The 18379-nt window shown below is 43.2% G+C and overlaps 1 protein-coding gene across 3 annotated transcripts in view; it reads right to left on the bottom strand.

Moving 5' to 3' along the window:
• Positions 1–409: 409 nt before the first annotated feature.
• Positions 410–18379, bottom strand: part of EBAG9 (estrogen receptor binding site associated antigen 9) — a 59169-nt gene continuing 41199 nt past the window's right edge. For all 3 annotated transcript variants that reach the window (XM_029591908.1, XM_029591907.1, XM_029591909.1), the window contains 3 exons: positions 17087–17197; positions 9740–9831; positions 410–941 (listed from right to left, as the gene is read on the bottom strand). In XM_029591908.1, the coding sequence (XP_029447768.1) occupies positions 821–941; positions 9740–9831; positions 17087–17197 (324 nt within the window). In that variant the 3' untranslated portion in view covers positions 410–820. The remainder of the gene's footprint in view (positions 942–9739; positions 9832–17086; positions 17198–18379) is intronic.

Here is an 18379-nt window from a genome sequence, read left to right as displayed (position 1 = left end):
TTTGGATAAGTTCCTGGAGAAGTCCATAAATGTATTAACACAGAAGATACAGTGATAAGCAGTAGCTATTCCCTGCATGATAGAGGCATGGGATTTATTTACTGTTTGGGATCTTGCCAGGTACTTGTGACCTGTATCGGCCACTGCTGGAAACAGATACTTGGTTTGATAGACCCTCAGTCTGACCTCGTATAGAAGTTATTTTCTTATGATCATATTTGCTAGCAGCAATTCAGCAATCATAATATGGACTTAAAGAGCTATGAAAACTATGCTACAGAATGAAGTTGATCCAAATTTGGGGACATAGAAGGATCTATGCACTTAAAAACAAGAAAGCAACTAAACACTATTCTCACAATTTCTACCTTTAAAAAAGTCCTTGGTTTATAATATTTAACAGATTTTCTTTTAAAATTCTTTATTTAAGTATTACAGACAAGTCTGGAAAGAATAATAGAATTTCCATCACTGAATTACAGTATTTACACCCATTTTAGTTGTTAAGTGCCCAGCCCTAGTCAGAGAGGTGAGTTCCTGTGAAAATAGTCTCTCCGCAATAATCACCGCTTTTGTATTGTAAAGGTTCCAGGAATGTGAATGTAGGAAACAATCCTAGAATGGATGACACTTTTCCTTAATCCCAAGTACAAATAGTTCCAATATGGGTTTTCAGGTAGGTTTGGCTGAAGTATGCATTAGATTCAAACATTGCTTCTGTTCTAAAAATACTTTGAAACCAGTATGCAGAGTTGTTGTTCTTGTAGCACTGGCATCTAATCTCCAGCGGGCTGGCATGTTCACAGCCACACAGCACGTGTTAGGATAGCTTCACACCAATTTTGTTCTGCTCCTTTTTCATTTGCCTTTGCACTTCTTTTTCCATTTTTTTCCTTTGCTGTTCTGCTGTCCTCTTTTCCCTCTCAACCAGCTTCTGCTGCCTATAAATTTAAGGAAAAGAAAAACAGTATTTCCAAGTCTGGCAGAAAATTAAAATTGAGGGGAAACAATATACATAGTAATGCTATGCTTGCAAACTTAGACCTAGATTTATCAAAATGCGGTAAGAATCACATGTGATAGCAAAAGGGGCGTGGTTTATGCAAATATTCAGTTTATCGCACTTTGCGCTAATTACCTATGCGAAGAGCTAAGTTAGTGCAAATTGCAATAACATCATCAGACGTTGCGATAGGTGCCCAGACCTGTTGTATTTCCCAGACAGACAGAGACAGACGGAGAGACAGACTGATTGACTGACCATAATGTCATCTCCCTAGATAGGTATTTGTATCCCTATGGTATTGACCTTCGGAGTGAGGAAACTCACTCCAAGATGAGATTTGAGCAATGTTCTCTCAACCTAGCTTGATTGGCTCTCTACCTGGGTAACATCTCTCTCTCTCTCAGCTGCAATTCACCTAAAATAGGCCTTGCGGGAGACATCGCTAAAGGCGATAAAACATTACCGCCCGGTCACGGCAGCTATCGCACAGCTTAACACCATCGAAAGAGGTGTAGTTAAAATCGGCGTCAAGTCTGTGCGATAGCTCTTCACAGACAGGCTAACCCAGCCCACTCCCCACCCCTAACTCCTCCTATTTTCCGAATTTGCATCGCACCATACGATATGGTGCTATCGCATGCATTAACGGGGCTTTTCGCATGCGATAAGCCCTTAACGCATGCGAAAAAGCCTTAGTGCATTTTGATAAATGACCTCCTTAGACATTGAGAAAGCATTTGATAGAACAACATAGCAGTGTATCTACATGAGATAGCAAATGTTGCTTACCTGTAACAGGTGTTCTCACAGGACAGCAGGATGTTAGTCCTCACAAATGGGTGACATCACAGGATGGAGCCCTGTACGGAAAACTTTTCTGTCAAAGTTTCCACAAACCTTTGACTGACACTGGCACACTGAGTGCACTGAGCATGCTCAGCCTGCAATTATCCCTGTGAGCCACAGATGTCTCCCTCAGTCTCGTCTTTTAGCTAAAAGCGCAAGTGAAACTAAAATAAACGTGAAAACGTATAGAGACCCAACTCCGCGGGGTGGCGGGTGGGTTTCGTGAGGACTAACATCCTGCTGTCCTGTGAGAACACCTGTTACAGGTAAGAAACATTTGCTTTCTCACAGGACAAGCAGGATGGTAGTCCTCACAAATGGGTGAGTACTGAGCTGAGGATGCCCGAGAGTGCACCAAATGCACCCAAGACGCGCGAAGGGCGCAATGACGAGGGTGGAGTTTGGAAAGGAGGGCATCCTGAAATCCTTAAAGGGTTGGTGGAAGGATGTTGGGTAGTTAACCCGAAAGGAATATGAGTAGACGGACTGGCCAAACATGGAGCATGCCAGCTAGTCGTATGTAAGCAATAATGGGCTGCGAAGGTATGGAGAGAACTCCAAGTTGCAGCCTGATAATAAGTGTACAAGCAGCAGCGGCAGAAGGGAAGCTATTAAGGCTGAGGCGGATGCAACAGAGTGTGGTTACACACAGTGTTGTAGTGAGATGCCTGCTGGTTGGTAGGAAAAGAGATACAGACCATCTATTAGGAGGAATAGGTCTGTTTGTCAACTGGAACTTGCAGCTTGGCTCTTGCCACAGAAGGAAAAAGTGTTAGGTGGAATTCCTATGGAATGAGGGCAAGCTAGGTAGAATGCAAGCATAGCCTTTCTGTCCAAGATTGGAAAGAATCCTCTCGCTCTGGTGAGAGAGAGGTGTTGGAAAAAATGGGCAGAGTATATCCTGAGTAAGGTGAGATGCAACATCTACCTTAAGAAAGATAGAAAGTTGAACACGTGAAAACCACTCAGTGATGGAGGAACGCTGGGTCAGATGAGTATGTAACTAGAAGTGTATAACTCATTGACACTGCTGGCAGAAATGACATAGATGAGGGAAGAATTTCCCATGCCAAACTGTGAAATGAGAGGAATGGAAAGGCTCGAACAGAGAACGTATGAGACTTATAAGCATGAAATATATGTTCCATTCCATGACTAGTGAAAATAGAGGCGGCTTGATCAGTGGAAAATCCATGGTAAGCTGACTCAGAAGGGATGTACCGTAAATCAGGTATCCTCAATCCCAAACGATACACCAATTGGAACAGAGGTGTATGTATGTGGAGGATGTCTGTGGAGCAGAATCCGAGGGAGTAAGAGAGTGGTGTGGGGGGAAAAAAAAAAAAAAGGGTAATACCCTTTTGTATGCGTCATGTGGTAAATCTTGCCATTTTGAATGGTAGGATTTGTGTCTGGAAGGTTTTATGATGCTACCAGAAACCTGAGAAAATCAGTTAGTCTACGATTTGGGACTGACTGGTGAGAAGGTAGATTGGTTACTGGTGTGATAGATTGAGAAGTATGGGAAGCATACTGGTCTCGGTCAGGGCGAGGGTTAGAGGAATAGTGAACCCCGTCCCGGTTCAACATTAGAAGAGTGCTGGCTATGAGAGGCAGCAAAAGAGATATATTTAAGAGGCCCTTGATGGAAGAAAGGCATCTATGGGAATGCATTGGAAACATGTGTAGGGAGTAGAATCTGTGCACCATATGGTTCGATTCAGACGCAGAGGGCAAGTTCGGTTGACCTCAGCGTTAGAAGATTTTTCTCTGTACACATGCAATCGGAGACCATTCGAGAGGATAGAAACCTACATGGAGAAGGTCTGCTAGTGCGTTCAGAAAATCTCTTAGATGAGTGGCCCGAGGATGCATGAAATGAGCAAGGGCCAAGGATAGCGCTGCGCAGCTTCTCAGCAGGGCAGTAAGGTAATGCGTGCTTGTGTGTCACCAAAACATATCTGGGTCTTTGTAAATTGTGTATGATTGGCCAGAAAAGCAGATGCAAGAACCTTTGTATAAAGATGAAATACTTCTATAGGAGCATCACTCCATCCAGGAATTATATCAAAATCAACTTTGGATTAAAAAGGATTTAAGTGATCATCTGTTCCAGATGTATGCAGAGATCTCCTCCTTCGCCCGGGCTGTCAGCATTTTCAAGCCCAGGCAGAAAATAGCAGCAGAGCCGATTGCAGCTAGAAAGAACACCCGGGGAATGGGGGTGGGCAATGTGCAGTATGGCCTCTCATCAGCATGGCCCAGAAGAGGAAAGTGAGATGGACCAGTGCAAAAAGAAGAGGCCATGCCGCAGTAATAAGCAGGCAAATGTGCGAGGACCAATTGAGGAGGAGCAGTGCGAGCCAAATTTGAAGAAGCACAGTGTCAGCCTCAAGTTCTGTCAGCCACAGGGGCTGGAGGACATGCTGAAGCTGCTGCTTTCACTTGTATTTCCCCGAAGGAGAGAAACAGCATGTGTGCGCGCCTGTGCGAGACTGAGCACATGAAAGTGCGAGAGAGCCTAACTTTACAACTTGGATAACTTGCTTAACACTCTAATGCTGTGCTAGCGTGCATAGAGTCCCGAACTGTGATGGAAAATACTGAAGAGCTGCACTTCCTGCAGGGGTATATGTACTAGGGCTGACGTCAGATTGAAATCTGATCCGTCTCCAACTGCTATCAGGAGTACACTATTACCCATTGGTCCTGAGTCCATCTGCTACATGCTAGGAAATTGAGATTTCAATAAAAATAAAATAAAAAAACAAACAAACAAACACAAAACACTTTCTGCAGGCCAGTATACAACTGTGTTGGAAGAACTGCTGCATGATGTGTCAATAGAGCAACCTGCCTTGATAATAAAGGTGTTGGAAACCGATGCACGTCACGTGCCTGGGCTCAAAGTGTCAAATGCATCAATGCACTGCATGTCGATGGCACTGATGCACCCGCAACTTGGTGCTTTTTGCAGACTGGCAGCTCCACAGAGTGGTGCCTCTTCTTTTTCAACATGTCACTTACTCAACTATGAGGATTCGGCTCATTCTGCCAACAGGAGAGATACTTTTGAAGAGCTTTTGCTCAACTCAATTCCCAGAGGCAGACGAGATTGTACTTCAGGAGGAAGACAGTCTGCAGTTTCTGAGACCCTTATGCAGTTCCTCCATTTTCCAGGCCCTCGTTCTCTGGGTATGCAGGGACATCTGTTCACTGTCGTAACAGTTGGCCTGGTTGTGGTCCTGTCCAGGCAGCAGTAGCAAAGGTTTTGTCCATTGGTAATGATCATTCTTCTACTGCAAATATAGTCCTTGAATCTTCTTACCATGGATTTCTTCTTGCAAATACAATGAAGAAAAAAAATGTTCTGATTTTTTTTTTTTTGGGTAGCACTGAAAAGTGCCATTTGGAGCTGCTGAGGCAGTGAGGCAACTTTAAAGAAAAATGTTATCAAGATTTTCAGAGAAAAAACAGAAAGATAGAGGTACACGTCTATGCTGATGGTTGAAAAAAAAAATAAAGACTGAGGGGGCACACAAGGTGCCTTCGCAGGAATTCTCACAAAAGATCTATTAGCTAAGAGAGATCTGCTTGGTGCTGCAAAATGTCGTCACCTTTGTCTCATCGACAGAGGAAAAAAAAAAAAAAAGAAGATTTCAGGATAACTTGGTGTATCAAAAAAGTAATGAAAAAAATTAAGATCATGGAAACTATTAATTGGAAAAGTAGATTTAATTAAAATGGTGATATTGCTAAAAATAGTATACCTGTTACACATTAAGTCACTTACTGTATGTTGAAAAGTTCAGATGTTAAAATCTCTAAACTGCTCAATCTAAGAATTTTTCAGGAAAAGAATTACAGCCAGAGCTTCATGGCAAAATGTTGAGTAATCAAATGGAAAAAGATGGGGAAGCAATTCTATAGTGCCGCAGCAGATAACCAGGGACGGATTTAGGATTTTTGGTGTTCTCACTCTCCCATCTTTCTGACCCATCTGCTACAAGGTAGCCAGAAGGCTGTTCTCTGCCTTTTTTCCTGGCATTAAGCTGTGCGAATGTAACGCAATTTGGGTTAAAGATTACAAATTGCATTTCCTGGGGGGGAGGAGGAGTGGGGAGAAAGCGAGAGTGCGTGTGAGAGAGAGCACGTGAGCGCGAGCCTCCAGGGAGGCCTTCACTGTATTCAACTATTTCTATGCCTATAGGAGGGCCAGCTAATAGCTCGAGGCGAGGTGTTGGTTTAGGGATCAGTTTTACTTGCAGACTAAGACATACGAACAGCACAGTACACCTCGGTAAAGATTTTATGTCATTTGGAGTGAGAAAAGTCTCACAAACATAAGATTTCTACTATGTTCTCTCGCCCTAGCTTGACTGTACCCTGTTAAGAGAGTCCATCAAGGAAGGGCAAGAGAGCATAGTAGAAATGCTATCTTTGTGAGGACTTTCCTCAATCCAAATGACATCAAATCTTCACAGAGGTGTACTGTGCTATTCGTAAGTCTTAGGCTGCATGTAAAAAACTGGTCCCTAAACCATAAACCACCACCTCACCTTGAGCTATTAGATGGCCCTCCTATAGGCATATAAATAGTTGAATACAGTTGAAGGCCTTATAGTCTCTCTCTCTCCTAAAATAGGAAGCATCACGGGGTATGGAACGTTTATTGCCCCACACAATACTACCTATGTGAAGCGCAATATTACCACGTGGTGAGGCAGTTCTAAAAATTACCTTAAACACACCCCTTTCTCTTACCGTGAGCATTATGCATGCGATATTACTCCATTTTGATGAATCTAGGGGTAAGGGTGCACGCATACCAGATTTCAGAGGAAGGCACTATCTTTGGTGCAGAGCTAAGGACTTTTGCTGCAATAGGGGAAGAGGGAGAAAACAGAGAAAATACAAGGGTCTTTGTGAAGGAAAGCTCATGGACTCCACAGCCCCCAAACAAACCGATCAGGAGGAAACTGCTGAGCCAAAAAGAAAAAAAAAGATCTCAAATTCATTCACTAGATCTGGGTGGTCCTTACTGCTGACAGGACACTCAGAGTCTGGTCCTCCAGGTTTTGCGTTCAGGACTGCCACAATGAATATTGATGAACCAAAGGAATTTGCTTGCTTTGGTTACCCTGAAAATCAGTTCTCTTCGAGGACCTGCAGGATAAGAAAAGAGCCCTGGCCTATATTAAAAATGACATTGACCACAAGGTCAGCTAAAGATTTCTCAACACAGCTGCTTCCCCAGGTTCAAGGAATTTACAAGGAAGCAGTTTAGCTAATGGCAAAAGTAACTTGAGCAGTAAAGTGTTTATTTCATACAGGATATTTCTGAATGATATATGCACTTTTCAAGTAATGCACAGTACCCAGCTGGTAGAACTTAACTTTAAAAGTACGACACACATAAATTATACCACTATTGCTAGGAAGAGACTTCATGTTGCTGCCAGCTCAGGTTGTTCTCCATACCAGCACATATTTACAGGCAAGACTGTCCAAAAGGGATTATTTGCACCACCTGCTGGCTGTACAAATTAAATGTACTTTACTATAAACACAGCTGCAATGGACTGAACTGTACAGCACATCAGCTCTTCCGATGAGCAAATACAATGAACCTTTATATCCTTAATCCTTCCTTAGATTGCCTGGTCCACTTCTCCGTCATAGCAGCACTATGGACCTAGCGGAAACTTTACATTAAGAAAATTCAATAAAAACCACTGTATCACGCTTTCATGATTTACAATGCCAAACTGTGCAAAGTTACCAACAATTACTTTAATCCGAATTCTCCAGGTTCTTAATATGCAAGGTCATAGTCTGAGCTTATATCTAAGTGTTCTCATTAAGTGATACAAGTTGGGAAGCCATGTTCAGATAAAACATGCCCCTGCGGTGTTAGAGGTATGGTATTCAACAAAGTGTCCATATACCCAGGAAGATGCAGCATTTTTTTGCAATTTTGCTACTATTCTGCTGCTTTTTCACCAAGTCCTGCCAACCCGCCTGATTTCTGTAATTCTGCGGCTGTGACAACTGCCATAGAACCTGTCGCTTACTAAACAATGGTAGAAAGCAGTCTAATTATCTGCCAACTATTGCCACCTACTCCAGTACCCACCCCACAGGCCACCCACTAAGCTGTCTGCTAGCCACCTTTTTAGTCGACTACTCGTTCATGGGCCACCTCTTCATTCAACACCACACACTACACCCGTCCAGACTGTTGGCTGCCTCCTGTAACTACTTATGAAGCTTCGCTTCCGGTGCAAGTCATATGGCACAGATTGTGTCCTTGGGTTAAAGCACAAGAACAAGAGTGTGCTGCTCACAAAGGAAACAACAAAGGGAGAAAAAAAACTGAGAAGGAGAATATAAGTGCCTGGGAGGGCGAGGGGACAAAATGACTTGGAGGGAACAAGGAGATAAAAAAAAAAAAAAGTGCATTTTAGAATGAGAGTACAGAAAAAGGAATGTCAAACTTATTGAACAATGGATAATAAATAATTGACTGTGTTTACTGGGGTCAATTTTAGAAAAGTTACTTGGGGTTGTGCATGTAATATTGGGATACATGTACCTGCGTAGTGCTTGTGCATGGTAAGCACACATTTTCAGAAGGTTGGATGCATGCATGTACTTAGCATGACATGAGTAAGAAAGGATGGGCGTGTTTCCAGGGTGTCGCAAAGAACACACACAAGCATTTGTAAGCGTGTAACTTACATGCATGCTTTTACACCTGTTATTCGAATCAAGGATCTGAAATCGCACTTGCCTGGCCTGCAGTTTTTGGATGGGAGGTCAGAGTGAAATGACGATTAAAAAAATACATGCGCAAATATTTTCATAAGCAGAGTATGTGCATGCGTTGTTAAATATCTGCCCTCATGCATAAATCAAGATTATTACATGTGCAGGTTCCAATTTCCCATGAAAAATATATATATGAACTTTTATACAACAGATGTACAAACTATGCAGATCCCACATATGTGCATACTTTTGGGGTAGAGAGATGTGGTATTTTTATAAACTATGACTACCGCCATACAGTTTATAAAATACAGCCTTAGACACACCAACTTACGCATGTACCTGTTGTCCTACGCACACTATTGAAAACTTTCCTAAGCACAATGTAAATCTACATGCAGCTTACACAAATGTGTCACGGAATCAACCCCCAAGCTGCTGCAAAAAACAGGTCCCTCGCTAATAATGAACACTGAAGGTGCTATCGTGTGGTCAACTCTTGAGCTGGGCTGGTTTCCTCAGACCACAGTCCCTGGGCATGGAAGATGACACTTTAGTGCTGGTGTACTGGGGCTAGTTTCTATAGAGCTCGGCCCTCAAATACATCATAAAGAGGGCAACAGGTACAACTCCCCCGGGGCTTCTGAATACTAGAAAATCTGCACAACGCAAGCAGCAAACAAAGCAGAGCAGGAGGAAGAGCAGCAGCAATAAGGGCTTGGGGACAGCTTACTTCTGGGGCCAGTCACATCGTGTTTAATGAAAATCATTCCTATAAAATAAGACACAAGCATTCGCCCTCTCTTATTTTTGGCCTTAAATGGCTGCTCTAATCTAGAATTGGCCTGTCTCATGGCCTATTGTGAGAGTCTTTAGGAATGCGTTTCAGACTTAAGAGAGGACACAATTTGTAATACTACAAAAATGTGTGCAACCCAAGAATTCGGGAATCATCCAAACCCACATTATAAAATAACCAGGCCAAGCAATAGCCTCCTAAAAATTGCACACAAAACTGATTCCAGGAATACTTGATTCATTGTTTAAAAAGAAAGAAAATGGCCATTATCTACTTATATTTCCAGAAGGTTTTATAATTTGGTCACTTGTATTTACCTTAAGACTTCCTCTGCTTGCCAAGCAGCATCCTCCTCTTCTTCCCAGGCGTTTGTGTTTTCCTGCCAGGTTTCTAAATCCCCCAATTCAGCCTGTGCAAACAAACAAACATCTCAGAAGCAGCCGGGGAGAAACCCTATGAGTAGGGACCCTGGCAGCACTGCCTAATTGCTTTTGATACTAGCAGGCACACCACCTTCATGTGCCAGGCTTTCCTGAAAATCACAGCACGGTGCCATATTGCTTCTCAGAGTAGGCCCAACAGCTCTGTGAGGAGGGGTGACCTGTACTGAGATGCTGTGTTGTGATTCCCCACCACCCCACCTTTCATCTCCTATAGAAACATATGAAGGAAGATGAAGAGCAGAAAGTTCATCCAGTCTGTCCATCCACATCTCCTCTCTAGTCCCCTCCCCTCTCTCAAAGACCCTTCTGTGTGTGACCCAAGCTTTCTGAAATTTTGACATTGCCCTCGACGCCACCAACTCCACAGAGGTCATTTCATTCGTCCACCTCTTTTTATGAAGAAATATTTCCTTAGATTATTCCTGAGTCTAACCTCTTTCATCCTTATCCCAATGCCCCCTCGTTCCAGAGCCTCCTCAGAAGTATTTAAAATGTCTATCATAATTCCCCTCCCCTTCCAGGGCATATACAGTTACATCTTTAAGTCCACCACCATATATCCCCATAAGTCTGACCACTGAAAAATATAAAAATTGTACACAGAATTATACACCATTCTCCAAATGAGATCTCACCAGAGCCTTATATACAGAGGCAATATCACCTCTTTCCTGCTGGTTATTGCTCTCCTTATGCACCCAAGCATCACCTTATCTACCTGCTTGGCCATCTTAAAAACATCAGATACAATCAATCATCCCAGATCCCGTTCTTCTTTTGTGCTCTGAAGGACTTCACCCCTATACTGCATCATTCCCTTCAGTTTTTGCCCTTCCTATATTGTGTTACTCCCTTGGGGGTTTTTAAGCATTAAGATGGTAACTTTCAAACAGCTACGAAGGAATACATGTATGTGCTTATGCTGGCTCGGGCTCAGGGATGTGGCCATTTTATAATATACACGCATATATGCATAGGATATAAAAATCGGCAGTGCGCGTGAATACGTGTGCACAATTTTATATGGACTTGCGCATGTGCATGCAACTGCTGGCTCTACCGCATAAGTGGGCGGGATTTTATTAGATACGTGCACTGACGCAATAGCCCTATTTTCCCGTTATTTAGCCTCCCTTTTACTCCCGACCCTTCAAACCCCGCTGACTCGCCTAGTTTTTTTTTTGTTTTTATTTTATTTTATTACTTACATGCCATCCATAGCAGAAGAAAAGTTACAGTAGGGGACCGCAGCACGCACATTTCAAAGTAACTTCCTAGAACGTCCATGTCCCGCCCACCCCTTTTTTCCCTAAGTTTCTTTGTGTGCACACTGGGAGATACGTGCGTACTTGCGCGCTTTTTAAAGTCCATATGGCACACGCCGGCCCAGGGCACGTGCTTATCTCCCGGCTTTGGCATGCTTACGGCTTTTAAAAATAGGCCTTTAAATCTTAGCTAACTCTAGAATATTCCTCAAGCTTTATGAGATCCCTCTTCATGTTCTGCACACCTTCCAGGGGGTTTGCCTTGTACATTTTTACATCATCCTCAAACCTTTCCTGATAACCCTTCCACAATAATCACTAACGGAAACAACCAGAAATGAACTAATTACTGGTAACCCCCCTTTCCTTGGGATTAACTCTATGTACCACCACAACATCCTTTGTCACCTCTCACTCAACCAGTTTCTAACCCAGTCACTATAATTTTAAAGTTTGCAAAATTCAGAAGACAACTCCTTGAAAAATTTCAAAAGTAAGGTTTCAACCCAATGAGGTCTGAAGACAAAATGTCAAGGAAAATTAAAAATACAATCTACTCTGCATTATCTCAATGCTGAACTGTACAGATGAATGCTGAGAGTTGGTTAGTCAAGCAATTCAGTGCGTTTGGAAGCTACAGAATTGTATTCAGTAGTCCCAATCGTTACTCAGCAGTGACATCTGCTGCCCAGATTGGAGATGCACGCATACCAAGGTGCAGAGGATGACAAGTCTATGGCTCCTAACTAGCAGGCTGATACAGGACGCGATTGGACGCGCGTTTTTGATGCGCTAGCTTTACCCTTTATTCAGGAAGGGGTAATAGCGCGTCGAAAACGCGCGTCCAACCCCCCACCCCCCCCCCCCCCGAACATAATAGCGCCCTCAACATGCAAATGCATGTTGATGGCCCTATTAGGTATTCCCACGCAATTCAGAAAACAAAATGTGCAGCCAAGCCGCACATTTTACTTTCAGAAATTAGCGCCTACCCAAAAGGTAGGCGTTAATTTTTCCAGGCACTGGGAAAGTGCACAGAAAAGCAATAAAAACTGCTTTTCTGTGCACCCTCCGACTTAATATCATGGCGATATTAAAGTCGGAGATCCCGAAAATTAAAAAAAGTTAAAAAAAAAAAAAATTGGTAATCTGCCCGCGGCTTGAAAATCGGACACTCAATTTTGCTGGTGTCCAGTTTCCAAACCCGTGGCTGTCAGCGGGTTTGAGAACAGACACCAGCAAAATTGAGCGTCGGCTGTCAAACCCGCTGACAGCTGCCGCCCCTGTCCAAAAAGAGGCGCAAGGGCCGCGCTAGTGTCCCTAGCGCCTCTTTTTGCCGCAGGCCCTCATTTGAATACAGAATCGCCCCGCTCTCCCGCGACTTTTACTGTATCGGCCCATAGGACTATTATGATGGCTGGGAGGAAAAAGAAAACCTTTAGTCACTGTGAAATGAAGGATCATGGTGCAGTAGACATAATACAGGTCACGTCTAATGAAGTCTGACGATAAAAGGAGAATTATGATTTGTCCAGTACTTGTGAAAATGTTTATCCCACCTATTCAGCATGTTGAGTCTGGTGTCTGAGTTGCTCTAGATTATTATTAAAGGGGGAGTAGATTGGCAGAAATAGTCTTGTACCTGTGGCGATTTAATGGGTTTGTTTTTTGGGTTTTTTTTTACAAATACTTGTTTGTGTGTTAATTTTAATTATGTATGCTCATCTGTTACTCGCCTAGGAATTTGATTAGTGGGTTAAAAGTATTTTAAATAAAATATAGTTATAGTGAAAATTATTTTGACAGTTTTCAAACATCTGAATAAAAAAAACAAAACAGTTCACTTGCAGCTGATTTCACCTCTTTTTACAAGTAAAATTTGATTTGACAAAGAAATGAGATGTCATGCCAACAGAGGATTTATTGCTAAAAATGGAGAGAGCAAAAAGCTTGACCTAGCTGCACGTCTTAAGTGTATTCAGCAATGAGTACAGGGGCTGCCAAAATAAATCGCAAAGTGGTTAACATGAAATAGATCATAGCGGAAACATGGGAAGCCATATAGCTGGGTTTATCCAACAGGCTGCAAAGGTAGAATCAACCAGCAGCTGGGTCTGTCTTTCACGCCACGCACAGAAACTAGGAAGCCGGATGTTCCGGCAATGGCCACACTATTTTTGCTGCATATTTAGATTACAGAGCTTTGTGGTTAGGCATGGGAAAAGTGTGTGCTGGAGGGAATTAAATGGGAATTGTGTATGCTCTTCTATGGAAGAGGGGGGAATACAGATGAAGATGAACATACGGTCCTGGATATGGAAAAAGCTTGCAGACGGTCACTCTCCAGCTGACAGTAGGGATGCATCCTTAAGTATGGACAGAATAAATGGGTAGATTGGATGGGCCAGGTGGTCTTTTTCTGCAGTTATTCACTATGTTAGTTAGTCCCCTAGTATAACTACCGTATTTTTCGCTCCATAAGATGCACTTTTTTTTCCCCCAAAAGTGCAAGAGATCGCACTTTTCTTTCCCCCCCCCCCCCCCCCCCCCAAGTGCAGGAGTGTGCTCCCGGACCTACGCTGGACCACCAGGGACTTTTGGCAGGTCTTGGGGGGGGGGGGTTTCCCACAAAGAGAACGATAAAAGTTTTCTGATCTGGAGAGTGGACCGAAATGGCCCTTCCCAGACCCAAAAACGAAATGGGGACAAAAAAAAATAATTTTATGCACTCCCCTAATTTGCTCCATAAGACGCCCGGGAACAGAGCTGGTTTAGCACACCATTTTTTTTTTTTTTTTTTATTTTCCCCCTCTGAATCCTAGGTGCTACTTATGGTCAGGTGCGTCATGGAGCGAAAAGTACGGTAAGTGGCAGTATAGGGTGCTGTTGTCACCCTAAAAAAGGATAGATATTTACATTCTAATCATCACTGTCTGATCAGACATGCACCACTGGACTATCAGTGATACAACAGAAGCATGGGTATTAAATTACATCATTGGACACTGATCAATAAAAACCAGAATATTGCTAGCTGGTAATGCTATTTGCAGAGATATACCTTGTACAAGCCCACAAGAAGAATAGTGGTGTTGTATGCAGAGAGAGGTAACCAAAATGATGAGGGGTCTGTATGGCATGTTGCATGAGATGAGGCTGAAGGAGCTTAATAAATATACCCCGGAACAGAGAAGGGACTGGAGAGATACAATACAGATCTTCAAATACCTGAAAGTAATTAATAACTCACAAATATCAAATCTTTTCCAATGGATTACAAATTGGTTAAAAGGCAGGAAACAGAGAGTAGGATTAAATGGACAATTTTCTCAGTGGAGGGGGGGTAGGCAATGGAGTGCCTCAGGGATCTGTACTGAGGGATCTGTACTGGGACCTGTGCTTTTCAATATAGTTATAAATGATCTGGAAATGTTATGAATGTGGACCCTTGGACCGGCTAGAGTGCTGGAAGGATCCGCTGGAGGAAGGCCTACAGTGGGACTCGTAGCCGGCAGGAGGTACAGGACCCGGAGACTGGGCAGGACCTTCATCTATACCAGCCCTCGTTCCCCGCAGGTTGAACCCTTGGGTGCTGGGGCCGGCAGGACGTAGGCGAGGGTCTCCTGGCAACGAAGAATCCAAAGAACAGTCTGGTCGAGGCAGGCAGAAGTGTGGGAGAGACTGGAGAAGGTTCAGAGGTCGTGGCAGGTGGCAGCGGTGCGAGATGGAAATCCAGGCCAGATGTTGGGGCAGGCTGAAGACTAGCGAAGTTGAAAGATAAGCCAAGGATCAGGATGGGCAGCAGACAGAGAGAGAACCAGAAGCCAAGCCGAAGCCAAACCAGGGAAGCAAGCCAAAGAGGGAACAGAAGCAGGACCAGGAACTCGGGAGCGGAGCAAGGCAGGAACACGGAGGCAGGAGCGGAGCTGGAACAGGAACATGGAGGAAACAGGAACAGGAACACAGGAACTGGAGAACGCAGCAACTAGACACTCAGCAAGTCGACCTGTTGCCAAGGCAGGAAACACAGAGATCCAAGCTGGGTTTAAATACCCCGGGCATCTGACATCTTTGGGGGCCAAGCCGAGATTTCCCGTCACGGCCTCTTTAATCCTGGCCCGTTGCGCACGTGCCTAAGGGGCAGGGTTTGCAGGAGGAGGAGGTCGGAGGCGTCTCCCTCATGGGGAGAACGCTGCGAAAAGGCCCAGCCATGGCCCGGAGCCGCACAGAGAACGCAGAGGACCGGAGAGGTGCAGCAAGTAAGGAGGGAGCCTACCCGTGGGCGCCCGCAGCCGGGGTTCACAACAGGAAAGGAAAACAAGTGAGGTAATCAAATTTGCAGATGATACAAAATTATTCAGAGTAGTTAAATCACAAGCAGATTGTGATAAATTACAGGAAGACCTTGTGAAATTGGAAAATTGGGCATCCAAATGGCAGATGAAATTTAATGTGGATAAGTGCAAGGTGATGCATATAGGGAAAAATAACCCATGCTATAATTACACAATGTTGGGTTCCATATTAGGAGCTACCAACTAGGAAAGAGATCCAGGATTCATAGTGGAGAACACATTGAAATCATCCGTTCAGTGTGCTGCGGCAGTCAAAAAGGCAATGTTAGGAATTATTAGGAAGGGAATGGTGAATAAAACGGAAAATGTCATAATGCCTCTGTATCGCTCCATGGTGAGACCACATCTTGAATACTGTGTACAATTCTCAAAAAAAGATATAGTTGTGATGGAGAAGATACAGAGAAGGGTGACCAAAATGATAAGGGGAATGAAACAGCTCCCCTATGAGGAAAGGCTAAAGAGGTTAGGACTTTTCAGCTTGAAGAAGAGACGGCTGAGGGGGTATATGATAGAGGTGTTTAAAATCATGAGAGGTCTAGAACGGGTAGATGTGAATCTGTTATTTAGTCTTTCAGATAACAGAAAGACTAGGGGGCACTCCATGAAGTTAGCATGTGGCACATTTAAAACTAATTGGAGAAAGTTCTTTTTCACTCAACGCACAATTAAACTCTGGAATTTGTTGCCAGAGGATGTGCTTAGTGCAGTTAGTGTAGCTGGGTTTGAAAAATGTTTGGAGAAGTTCTTGGAGAAGTTCATTACCCGCTATTAATCAAGTTGACTTAGAAAATAGCCACTGCTATTACTAGTATCAGTAGAATGGGATAGACTTAGTTTTTGGGTACTTGCCAGGTACTTACAGCCTGGATTGGCCACTGTTGGAAACAGGATGCTGGGCTTGATGGATCCTTGGTCTGACCCAGTATGACATGTTCTTATGAAAGGAAGCTGTAAAACTAGGGGTCACAATATGAAAAGCCAAGGGGAAGATTCAGGAACAATGTCAGGAAATATTTCTTCATGGAAAGGGTGGAGGATGCATGGAATGCCCTCCTGGAAGAGGTGGTGAAGACAAGAATGGTGATGGAATTCAAGAGTGTGAGAAACAGAGGATCCCTCTGCTGGCTAGAGAATGGAAGTGAAGAAATGGGGGAACCTAAAATTTACATTTCTGCTTAGGGGCAAGCTGCATGGGGTGGCAGTGGTTACTACTCCAAAAAACTTGCTGGGCAGACCAGATGGACCATTTTGGTCTTTATCTGCTGTCTTTCAATATGCTATTAAATCAGATGTTAATCACCACAGGAAAACTGATTAAAATGACCCATTATATTATGACACTCCACGCTTTGCTCTACTTGAAAGCTATTACATTTTCAGAATACTTGGAACAGTAAATAAAAGTCAAATGACTTAATGTTACAGAGATATGCTGTTATGGCCAAAGATATCCATTCCTGTGACTTCAAGTGCTGATACGGCATGGTATACACAGTATGATAAGGATAGATGCAAAGTTAAAGGTCCCGATACTCAAACTTCCCAAAATATTCTTTGATCAAAGAGCAGTCATTGAGTCCTGACATAAATCTACTTACAGACTGGTGAATGAATGGCGCATCTGCAGTAGTGGCTGCGAGTCTGCTAGAGAACACTGTGTTGCCATCTGGTATTCCAAAATTCAATGGCTCTCGTTTTTTAACAATAATCTGAAAGATTAAAAAAAAAATACATTTTTCATTACATTAAGAAAAACAGAGAGAAGTCAAATACTCACTTCTTGAATATTTCCTGATTAGTATAATCTGAACTATTCTTGCTATCCTTTTACCTTTAAATTCAAAATATAAATGAAAAATCTTTTGAACTTAATGTGTGTGCATTTGAAATATTTTCAAAGGGATAAGGAGTGATCTAGTCATTTTGAAGAGGAAGCAGCTCATCTGCACAGGTCTCTCAGCTGCCTTGACTGTGGACATCTTAAGCACACCTTGAGCCGCCAGGGTTTTGGGTTCTGCCACCCTATATACAAAGGACCATATCAACTCGACTTGCTAACCAAAACACATTCCAGGTACTGCACATCAACGCTATTTTATCTTTTCAGCTTCTGATAGCTTCACTTATTTCCTGTTGCAGATGCTAACCCTCTCCAATCTTCTTCCCTTACTGCTAATCATTCCAAACATTGAGTCCACTGCCCCACTTTCCTATAATTCTCCACCTCAGCAGCCACTCTCTCTTCTTCTTTGTCCATTGCTCTCAACCTTCAATATTTTCTTCCTCTCATCCAGCCATCATCATATTCCCATAGTGTTACTCTTGCCACAACTCCACTCCTCTTCTCCCTATTTTCACTACTCTACCTCTCATCTGGAGGCATTAACCCGAATCCAGGCCCTTCAAAGCAACCTTCACCTCCTCTCCACATAGCAACACATTACCCCACTAACCTTATCCCTTTCTCATATTACTTACAGAATTGCCTGCTCTATTTTTTAAGTACGTTTGTCTACATTCATGACCTCTATTTCTCATTGTCTCCAATTTCTCTCTGAGACCTGTCTCACCTGATAACTTTGCTTCAGTTGCTACTCTCTATCATGGAGGTTTTTCTTTTCTCCCACACATCTTGCTCAGTAGCCCCTTTTTCAGATTTCAACTTTCCCACTGCTTTTTTTTTCTTTTCAGGCCCACTCCATCCATCTATTAAGCCCATTATCCTTCCGAATAGCAGCCATCTATTCACACCCATATAAGCCCTTCTCTACTTTCTTTTACAAACTGACTCCTGGCTTTCCATCTTCCTCTTCTCTTATTCTTGGAGACTAGACTTCCACACAGATGGCCCCCTCCTACTTATCATAGCGCCTTGCCTCTACTTCCTCATT

Source organism: Rhinatrema bivittatum, chromosome 2 (assembly GCF_901001135.1).
Source record: "Rhinatrema bivittatum chromosome 2, aRhiBiv1.1, whole genome shotgun sequence".
NCBI lineage: Eukaryota > Metazoa > Chordata > Amphibia > Gymnophiona > Rhinatrematidae > Rhinatrema > Rhinatrema bivittatum.
The sequence above is the reverse complement of the archived record's forward strand: the minus strand, read 5'-3'. Positions and strand labels throughout refer to the sequence as shown.